Source organism: Meleagris gallopavo, chromosome 9 (genome assembly GCF_905368555.1).
Source record: "Meleagris gallopavo chromosome 9, MGAL_WU_HG_1.1, whole genome shotgun sequence".
Lineage (NCBI taxonomy): Eukaryota > Metazoa > Chordata > Aves > Galliformes > Phasianidae > Meleagris > Meleagris gallopavo.
Window position 1 is genome coordinate 8,526,770 of NC_139412.1, and position 11,460 is coordinate 8,538,229.

An 11,460-nucleotide genomic window follows, 5' to 3' on the forward strand; every position below is an offset into this window, starting at 1 on the left:
GGCAAAACAGACTCTGTGTAAAGGCAACTCATGTAATTTATTGCCTGTTTTCAACAGATTAGAGCAGTGAGAACTAAAATTGCCTTCCCCCCCATCTACCCTCTTCTACCTCATCCCCCTGAGCAGTGCAGAGGAATGGGGTCTGCAGTCAGCCCATAACGCTTTGCCTCTGTATTCCTTCATGGTCACTCCCTGCCTGTACTGCAGGGGTTCCCTCCCATAGGATGCTGTCCTTGCCAAATGGATACCGTGTGGGCTCCCCACGCAGCTGCAGCTCTTCAGACACTGCTCCAATGTGGCTCCATACATGGTGTCCATCCTTCAGAAATTGCTCTAGCACAGGTCCTCACAAGTGGCACCTTCTGCCCCACCACGGGCTTCTCTCCATAGGCAACAGCCTGGGGTCTCTTCCCTAAAGAACCTAAAGGGGCTCTCTGTGAGCTGCAGCTTCCTTCAGAAGTGACCGCATTCACTTCTGCACCGTGGGCTTCTACATGAGATCTTTTCCATATGGGCTGCAAGAGGACAGCCTGCTCTGACATGGGCCTCTCCTGGGGTGCAGGGGAATTTCTGCTCTGGTACTAACAATTTCCTGGCTTTGCCGGATCCTTCTCTCTGGAAAGAGGCAAGGTCTTTCCCATCACTTTGAGTTGAACTGGAGCTAGAGATATTTTTGTAGTGGAAAAGGCTTTTTTAGACAACTGCAGAATATGTTTACAAAACTGCCAAAATATTAAGTCAGTATTGATCTGAAAGAACAGATAATTTAAATTTCTGTGCAATGCTTACATAAGATATTACATTCCAAGGTATAGTTGTTTTATTGTGTTTGTTTTCTTTAATAGGCTGAGACTATTTTCCAGGAAATGTTTCCTACAGAGGAATTTTGTCCAGCACCACCAAATCCAGAAGATATTATTTATGATGAAGATGAGATTGCATCAGAAGAGACAGGATTCAATAATTCACCAGAGACAAAACCTGAATCCTCGCTTCAGGAAAGCAGTAGCAGAGGTAGTACTGGTGTTAAAGAGCTTAATGAGGAATGAATTAGCTCCATTCTCTTAGCAGAAGAGGCACTTGGCAAAAGTTAAAGGGAGGAAGGGGAAAAAAAAAAAAAGGTAAAAAAAAAAAAAAAAACAACAACCCATGGTAATACTATTTGTGATTGCCTTACTTTCCTTAGCTTGAATAATCTTTGTTATTCAGATAGCTTCATTAATAGCTATTGCTCAGTAAAGTCATAAGTCTAACTGGTCTAGGGATGTTAATAGCTGAAATAAAATAAAAATCATGAAACAAAGTATTTGAGTTTAAGATGTTAAAATATAATTCATTATTTGTTGGGATAATTTGGTTTTGGTTTACATCTTGGAAAGAATCCTCTATCTTTTAGACAGTGAAGTCAAAACTAACTGAAAGATCATGAAAGGTTGCTTACTAGTAAGAGGATCACCTTCTGTTATAAAGCGTCAGAGTTCTGCTAAAAGTCATTGTGCCTGTGCTAGTTCAGTGTCAGCTTCATTATCTGTAATTCAGATTGCTTTTTAGGAAAGAATCTTAAAGGTGATAATATTGACAGTTCTGGAATGGCTTTAGAATACATGAGATGTCATGTTTAATTGCATAGTGGAAAAAAAAAATAGTGGTTTTGAAACTGAAGCCATGAATTATAAATAAGTACAGTTCAGTGGATGTTCCACACAGGGAACAGTTTTTACATTCAGAATGTTTTCCCTTTAGAAGATTGCACAATTACACATTTTTACCAGACATTTTGTTTTCTGTAGCACAATTCAAACTTAATGCTAGACTTCCCAACAAAATTCAAACTCATCTACTGAGCATAACTATTGCTATCTTCCCCAGATTTATGGTAGTGTTTGGACCTCTCATAAGCCAGTAATCATTTTTTTGCAAGTATGATGCCTGAGCATTTTAGCAATGAACTGAGGTTTTCCTGCAGAGAAGGTAAACCTGCTGAGGAGAAGGTTCAACTGCTAATTCTAAAAGTTTGTATTGATCCCAGTTAATGGGATTAAAACTAGTGTGATAGCTGTACATGCTGTGTTTTGTAATGATAATCATAAAACATTTATACAATAAAATTTATTAAACTATTTATAACAGTAGTTTATATAAAGAGTTACAGAATGAGAAAGCTGTTGTAAATGACCAGGATAGACTTGCACTTCTTCTGAACAGTGCTTGAAATTAGACGTTCAGATTATGAAAAACAATTTAGCATTTATTTTAAGATTTACCTTAAAACATGCACCAGATTAACAGTGTGTCCAAATACAGAGATCAGTGAATTCTAATGAGCCAGAGTTTAAGCTTGCACTTGAACTTAGATATAGTTCTGGCAGTGCTAAAAGAGTATGTAAATAAGAATGCCATTGAGTGATGAATATTCAGCACTGTCTGAACTTGACACGACCAAATTTTTGTAGAGTTTTAAAGTGCATGTGCCTGCCTTTACAGTGGCTTCGTGCCATAAAGGTTAATTTATTTATTTTTTTACAGCATGACTGATACAGTTAACTTTGTCTTGCATCATAATACATTGTCCAATTTGCATTTCAAAAACTAGTTTTTTAGTGCTTACCTTCTTCGCATATTGGATAGACACTGTTGTGCATATAATCCCAAAGACCCCAGGAAATGTCATTAAAATTTTACCAGTGTTAAACAACAGTTATCTTTGGATGCTTGTCGTTGAGCAGTTATATATATTATATTATTAAGCAGACTTATTCTTCGTTAACTATAATTACTTTGTGTGTATTGGAAAGCATGACTATCTAGTAATTGTATTTAACATCTAAAAATCTATGAAAGAAGTGGAGGACCTAGTACATATTTGTCTTTTGGTAGTGGGGATCATAGTTGAATTTTTCATTTTCTATGTTTACAAGGAAATTGTCTGATGAAAATTAAAGGTTTGCTTGCAAGTGCATTTTTGTGTGGTTTCTTTCAACCAAACAAGAAAAGCAGTTCATTTGCTAGCAGAAACTTTCTGATAATTCTGTTCTTTACTTTCAGCATGTTGCCAACTGTAATATGATTGAAGTTTAATGTGTGTTGACAGTATGTTTGCATAAAATGTTTTACGTAAAATAACAAATTTTTTAAAAAGTAACATCTTAGTGCCTAATATCCATGTGAAGCAAAGTTTGGTAATCCTGCAAATGTGATTTTAGGTGAGACGGAATAATCTGCAAGTTATAGGTTATGACTTTACACTACATTGATTGCTTAAAAATGTTTTCATCCTTTATTCTTGTGGTAAATGGAAACATAAAGTGCTTTTCCTATGCTACTTGAGTACCCAATTGCAAGCTTACTTGCAGTACCAGTAGATAACACTTTTTATTTTACAGTACTGCATTTTGTTCTTGCTTTAAATGATTTAAGCATACAAAGTGAGGGTTAAGCTTATTTGAAGTAGTTTTTAAGGCTTGTCATACAGGATGTATTCAAAAGATAACATGACTTTTTAAAAACTGGCAATTTATCTGTAGGATTATTAATAAATCAAGTTAAAGAAAGATAAGGTTAATTGAATTTTTAAACAAGTAGCTGTATTATCCTTCAAGCACCTTGGAGCTCATACAATATTCACACTTTTTTTTTTTTTTTGAGGAGTGCTTTGATATGTTTGAATTCCTTTTTTAATGAGTACTTTCTTTTTCACTTGGTTGATTGAGTTAACCCTTAATATTCAAACAGTCAATTTTATGCCGTTTTCCCTTCTGCTGTTGTATTGCCTTATCTCTGTGATGGCAATTAATTACCCTTCCTTTGGAAGTATTTTCAGTTATGAAGCTGCTACGTCTGCTTTTTTCTGGTGATGATGATGCTTAGGGCCATTTGACAGGTAATCATTAGAACTTGGATCCTTGCAGGCTATGGGGTCTTTTATCCTATCATTGCTGGGGGATTTATGTAGGTAACTCCTATTAATGTTAATGGGACTTGCATGTGTAAATCCTCCTTGCATCAATGGGAAAATTGACCCCTGGAAAAAGAAAATCTTCACGTTAGACTTGCTGATTCAGAAGGTCCAAGCACTCTCAGCTCCTGTATTGGAAATGCGAAGGGTGGGTATGTGCTAGCTAGCCAAATGTTTTTACATCAGCAATGTGAATTGCAGTAACTTAATTTCAAGTACAGTTTGCTTGATCTATTCATTAATGACGAGTAGGAAGTATTAAAATAATGTTTTCATGCAATAAGAGACTGGGTTGCTTACAGTCTGTGTTCTCAGCTGTTGAAAGGATGAAGATGGCTGTCTCAACACTTTTTCACCTGGCATTGGGAAAACATCAACTACCTACTTTCCACATGCGGTGAAAAGAAAGAGTATCAAACAGATGGAAATAGCTAAGAAAGGGCTGTTGTGGTGGGAGGGGGATGATAATATGAGGGCATTGTAACCTCCATGCTTTGAGGTCAACTGTCTTGCACTTTTACTTTACTGTTCTGCTCTGTGAGATTACATAATTTCTAATTGCTGATGGACTTGGAGGGAGGTGGTAAAAACAGTATGTGCTGTAGGGAACTGAGGCAACAACAATTAGAAAAAACCTTATAAATGGAGCATTAGCTAACACATGCACTGAAGAGTTTACAGTACAACTGAGAGTATTATTTGTTTATCTGTGGATATATTTGTCTATCCTTTATCATGCATTTTATTGCTCAGTCAGTTACTGTTGTAGGTCTTCTGTATAATCCTCTGCAGTACATTTTAGGTTTTCACATTAAGAGTTTACTATCAGCAGCAAACTTCCACACTCCCTTTCTTAAAATCATTTCTGAGCATATTGAACTGCTTGGATTTGAGACGATTCCTTTTTTTTTTTTTCTTGCTGTTATGATTAGGTTTGGTGTTTTTTCAGGAGTTTCTGAGGGATTGTGCTTGAAGTTTCAGGGAAGGCTAACATCACTGTTAACATCACAGGCTGTTCTGTAACCATCAAATTAGACTCCTCAAAATCTTTTGTAGATTTTTGAAGCATAACTTTTCTTTGTGAAAGACTTGTTAACACTTTACCAGTATTACGATTGTTCATACCCTGTTCTTTTGTTGCAAAGATTTCTGTCAATATGCATGTTATGGAAATAGTGGTAACCATAAAGTTTTTTCCTTTGAAAAAACAAAAAACAAACAAACAACTCCCTTGAGAAAAAGAAAAGTTCCATCTCCTTAAATAGGCAGAAATCTGATATCGAAGCAATTATTCCATTGCTATGAATATAAATAGCAGCAGCAATAGACATGTTTCTCCTGACTTTTCTGTTCACTCCTTAATTGTCAGTAAGATCTGTAGGTTCTGGTGATCTGTCTGCTGATGATGTTCCTTTTTTTTTTTTTCCCCCCCTTAGGATTCTGCGCCTTCTTGTTTAATTTCACTTCTGCTGTTCTGGCAGCCGAAGTTCCTAAAATGCAAACATACTGCATTTATGAATGTAATTCCTGCATGATCAATGTGCTGGCTAAATTTCTTATTTCAAGTTCAATATTAAAGTCACATTGTAAAACCTGATTGATGTTTTTGTGTATATGCTGAGTTCTTAACAGATTTTTCAGAAATAGTACATATAGCTCTGTGTGTGTATATAAACATATATAAATAGCTACTGTGACAAAGTGAATAACTCATAAAAGTTTATCATTTAAACCTTTGCAGAAGTCAACCACTATACAATGTCCAAAAATTAGAATTAGTTGCTATTACCGAAGCTGTCAAAAGTATGTGGAAGGGTGGTAATGTTGATGGAGTTGCTTGCGTTCCTTTGTAAGTAGTAAAGCCAAATATCTTAGTAAGATTTGAAAGTAGTTGTAAGAATAGAAGTTTGAGACACCAAATCTTAAATGTTCATTTTCTGCAACACACTTTGGTAGTAAGATGACTTCAGTAATCAGATAGAAAGCTAACCTTAGTTGTGTATGATTTAAAGTATAATTTTTTTTAATGGGACAAAAATTGATGTAGGTGGACGCTTTCAGCTGTGGAGGTAACTGGTGGGAAATGTTCAGCCACATGGAATTACTGATGTCAGCTTCATCACAAGCCCCAGAACTACTTTGGTTGTAAATTGAGCTTATTAGCAATTCGAATATTATGTTTATTTACAGGCTGCCAGTTTCTGTTCGTAGCAGTGACTGGTTCTTCAAAATCTGGATGGGAAACGTGGCAGAAATGTTGTAAATCTCAATGACATTTGAGATTTAGCAAGTTGACAGTGAAGTATCAGAAAAATGCAGTTGTTCACTGTATGAAGTTCTGATCAGAGGACACTTTAATAGAAAATCCTCCTCTTGTCACAATTTTAACAAACAGTATATTTTAGACTACTTGCATACATTGACACAAATATGGAAGGTATCAACCTGAATGTATATCAGGGCCAGATATATTTGACTAAACAATGACTGAGTAGACAATGGGTGACTCCCAGTGTAAAAAATGCTGGTCAGATGGCAGTTTTATGTAGGTTAGGTGTAATCTTGGTAAAGAGCTTCTTTGCGAGTGTTGTTTTTTTGGGGTGTTTGTTTGTTTTTTTAATTAATCTGGCTAGTGTACTGAATTCAGTAGTACATTACCTGGTTTTAATATTTTCCTATTAGCTGTCAGATTTTTTCACTCTAAAGTTTTAAGCATCAAATAGATTCTAAAATACTTTCTTAGTGACAATCTAATCACAGGAGGCATGGTGCAAGGAAATTGTACTTTTTAATATGGATAATGCTAATTTTTAGGAAAACTCAGAACATCCACATTTTTAGGGACAGCTTTTCAGGATCTCATACTTCATTCTGAAGTGCTATTCTTTAGCTTTTAATATATATTTGGGTCTCTGGAGAAGGCTTTAGTGCTGTTGCTCCATTCCCTGCAGTTAACACTTCAGTAAGTGGGACATGCCAAAGGCTGTGGATGCTCCATCTGTCTTCTCAAACAGAGGAGCGTCTTCTCTGAGGTGTTACTGCATGATAGCAATCACCATTTGTGGCTAACAAATGTGGCTTCAGCTTTTTCAGCTGCTCCAGCTTCAGAAAGCTATTTCTGTAGTTCAATACTGATAGCTTTATCTTATTCCATTTCATTTGCCCAAAGCATAGAGTTGGACCAAGAAATGATTCTCCATTGAAAGCAGTTGTTTTCTCAATTCTGAAACTGTTGGGTTAGCAAGTCTTCAGTAGCACAGTGATGAAACATCTGGATAATAACATCCTTGAGATTAGATGCTTCAAGGCCTAGTTCACAAGAGGTAAAACCAGTCTGGTATTTTGTCAGGAAGTTGTGATTCTGTAATCAAGTTGAATGGCCAAGCTGAGGAACAAATGTTTCATTGCTGGCCAGCGCCATCCTAGAAACTCAAGATCTGGAAATGGGTAGCTTGAAAGATTCATCTCAAATAAATTTAAATACTCCCGTGCTATGTTTTAATATGAGTTGGTAGAAACTTTATAATAGCCAGTGTGGACTATTGAATGTACTCTAATTCAAACCCAAGCATATTTCTGGAGCTCACCCAAGGCAAATCCATTTAATCATGATGGGAGACCAGCTGTCAGACCAATCTAACAGAACATTTTTCTGGGAAATTTTCAGTAACATGAAAGCCACTGCTAGTTGTGGTTGAGTCCTTTGTTGTGAATTCAGCCTTTTTTCCTATTCAAAAATTTGTGCAAGCCCTAGCTAAGTGCCTTCAGTGAAGAATTTTAAACTTTTAGATTATTCAGAGGTAATCCATTATGTAATTCTTACCATAACTTAAAAAAATTAGTCACATGATATTTTTCATGTTCTGTAGTAGGATTCTGATATAATACACAAAACTGAATTTTAAAAATGGCTTATTCATTTTTTCTCACATATTTTTAAGACAAAAGTAAATACTTTTATGAAGAACAAAAAATGCAAACCACAATCGTAACAAAGCAGCCTTTGTAAAATAAGTTGCTCTTGTGATAATTGTACTTTTATGCTTGCATTTTCCTTCCATGCAAGTTATAAGCCAGGAGACCTTACATTATTTTCCCAACTCCCAGTCCAAAATGAAATTAGAAGACTTGTAAAAGCTAATAGCTCTCTCAGTTACACTTGCAGAATATACTCAGCTTTTCCCAGAAACCGCTTGAAATGCACACTGCATAGAATATACATTTTAAACGTTGATTCACATCAGATCTCTTCAGATTGTTTATTCTGGCATCATCTCTGAAGTGATGTCAGGTAAATGTATATGCACAAGTTTAACAAAGAAAGGACAAAGCAGAACTCAAATGAAGTGCAGGTGAAAGAAGTGGATAATGTATCAACTTGGGATGTGATGTGAGAAAAATGGGCTCATTTCTTGGCTCTGGCACTGGTTTCTTGAATAAACTTGGTTGAGTAATTTCCTTTTTAATGTCATAATAAAAAGATGTGACAGATTTTTTTTAAGCCTTTTGAGAGGTCAGTAAAATATAAAATTAATATGCGAGTTTGAGAAGGAAAAGGAACTGTGTCAGTGGTAACTGTAAAAATGGGGAGCAGTTATACTAAGTAGAGATGCAAATGATTTTCTTAGAGAAAAACATAATGTGATGGCAAAGCAGATCATTTTTTTTTTTTTAAGCTATCAGTGTAACATTACTTGTGTTTCACAAATAAGCTTTCACCAAGCACATCGACACAAGCTTTATTTCCTGCTTTATTTGGAGTTCTAACAATGAATCACAATTTTATTCAAATTGTATCTGTGATGCTGCTTATAAATCAGATAATTATGCAGCACTTTTCTCATCGCTTATATGGATGTGGTTACAAAGTGCAAAATAACTGCTGAATTTTGTACTTCATGTCATCTCTTCTGTAAGGAGAATGAATTCTATGGCTTTCTTTTTCCACAGCCTATTTCTGAGCATTTATAATATCTTATTTGTGTAAATGATCTCTTATTTTATTATTTTAAATAAAAACAGTGGGGTACTACTAACAAAAATCAATATGCGCTGTAATGTCCCAGTTGAATTAAACTTTTCACTGTGTGCTCTGTAGTCTTTAGCCTTAGAGTCAAACAGATGATCAAGGAGTGTGTTTAATGGTACCAAGCCAATAAATAATACTTGAATAACAAATGGGAAGCAAAAGAAGTTAAAGAAAATATATTTAAGTGCTGCCAGTTCCCTACCTCTATTTTGTACACAGCTTTTTTGCACACGCCATGTTGTGCCTCATGGGCTCGTGGAGGCTGTGGAGTTCCCTGCGCAGCTGATGGTGGATGCTCACCAGAGGTGAAACAATTCTCCTCCTTCCTAGGTGATTACACTTCACCATGTTGCTTCCTTCCTGGGAGAACATAGCATAAACAAGTAAACAAAACTTGTGATGCAGTGCAACACAGGGTGGTACAAGAGAAGAACTGTTTTTTGTGTGGCTCCTCTGAATCTTGTAAAAACTTTGCTGCTGACAAATAGTGACTTCTCTGACCTAGGGTAGTTGCTGCTGAGTGGAACGTGCTGTTAGGACACCTCAGCGATCAGCTTGTGCTTGCACTTTTAGCTCCTCAGGAGATGAAGTGTTGAACCAGCATTTATGAGCTTTTCTGGACAGGGAAAACTGAATGCAAGGCTGGACATTTTGTGAAGTTATGTAGGAATTTGAGGTGAGTTTTCAGTTTGATCTAGGCTTTCCTGTTGCTGTCATCGTTAGTGTTCTTCAAAAGATGACTGAAAGCTAAATAAGGTGAAAGTTCTTCTCTAAACTTCATTAATTTTGCCCAAAGCTGGGCTGTTGCTCCAAGAAAACTCATACTGCGTGGTTCTCTGAAGGAGCTTTCTGGTTGCTGTTACAGAAGCTACAGTAGCTTCATGCTAAAGAGCATAAATTTGTTGAAATCAATAGATATTTTTCTTATAAAACCATGTTGAAAGGTTTCTAAACGCTTACTGGAATTTTTGGATTGCTGCGGATGAATTCATTATTTTTCACTGAACTGAATTACAGCATCGTATCTCTTGCTAGCATATTAATAAAATGTATGAACCTAGTTCTTTTGTGAAGAGACTCTTAAAAAAAAAATAAGCAGGAAGGATTTTTCAAAGATGTGTATTTTTCTCAGAGTAATGTTGCATACAGACTGGAGATTGCTTCTTCTCTTGAATTGCATAATGAAAAATCCATCAGTTTAATGGTTGACAAACTTTGACATTCAAATAAAAATGTTGCTGGTATTTTCATAAAGACCTGTAGGCAGAACTAGATTCAGTGACTTTAATTTATGCAATAGTAAATGTCTGCCAAAACATCATACAAATGACTGTATAATGAGGCAGTAATAACTATGAGGAACAAAAGGAAAGCAAACAGGCTGAATTTCTCAGTTTTTGCTGATTATACAATTTTGCAAAGCCTTTCAATGTAAACTATGTTCCTACAGCATATTTTTCAACAGCACTTTCTGTTTTGAAAGAAACAGTCCAAAATCATCAGAACACATTTATCTGTAACTAATGCACACTACTGCATTAAAATGTTTTATTTTTCTACTTGTTCAAGTCTTCTGACCAGACTGTATTTTCTTCTTGACAACTTCACACCCTACTGTGTACTCAGCAAAAACTAGCTTAATAAAAAAGTCTTATGCATAGTGATTCTGTTAGATTTTTCAGATGCTTGTGAGCAAAAAGGGAAAGCAGTCCTTTGGTGAAGGAGGAGAGAAAAAAGCAGCGCAAGGCTTGACAAGCTGTTGTGTTTTCATGTATATTGGTTGCTGTTATTGATGGTTATTTTTGGTTTTTTTTTTCCTTTTCTTTGATTCGGAGGGGAAAGAAATCCCAATCAGGGCACAGAAAACTTTAATTTCCTATTAATTTATGATTTAAAAGTATGTTTGACCACACAATTCAGAGCAAGAATAAAGTGAGCGCAGAGCCATGCTACTACTTTCAGCCTTTAGGCACTCCTGTCCGAGATCCGCAGAGAAGAGGTAACATAGTGGCATAATAAATCCCACTATCCTCTCTGCTCACACAGTAATAAAGTTTCACATTTTTGTCTCTTACCTGTTTAAAGTAAACAACTAAAAACAAAAACATAGTGATTATGATTGATACTGAATTCTCCCTAGTGCTAAGGTAATGAGTAAGCAGCTGCATGCAGTAAGTTACTAACAATAGGTCTTCTTTCTCTTCTTGATGTGGAACTACAACACGTGAAATTCTGTGCATAGTTTACACTGTCACATTATGCAGACTTCAGCCTGTTCATTCTGCACATTGCTTATTCTTCTAGCCAGTATTGTAGGTGGTACAAGTTTGGCTTAGGTTATTATGTTAGAAAAACAAAACAACAAAAAAACCCACCCTTGTTTTATCTATAATGACAAAGGAACTGATATTTGAATGCTAATCAAAAAGGTCTGCTAAATTAAATGGAAGTCACATCAAGCAGATTTTTTAAAGTT

At 35.8% G+C, this 11,460-nt stretch overlaps 1 protein-coding gene across 2 annotated transcripts in view; it reads left to right on the forward strand.

Annotated features, from left to right (window-relative positions):
- Positions 1 to 2,959, forward strand: part of CHM (CHM Rab escort protein) — a 59,333-nt gene extending 56,374 nt beyond the window's left edge. For both annotated transcript variants that reach the window (XM_019618176.3, XM_010715241.4), the window contains exon 15: positions 846 to 2,959. In XM_019618176.3, coding sequence (XP_019473721.2) covers positions 846 to 1,049 — 204 coding nt within the window. In that variant the 3' untranslated portion in view covers positions 1,050 to 2,959. The remainder of the gene's footprint in view (positions 1 to 845) is intronic.
- Positions 2,960 to 11,460: the final 8,501 nt, after the last annotated feature.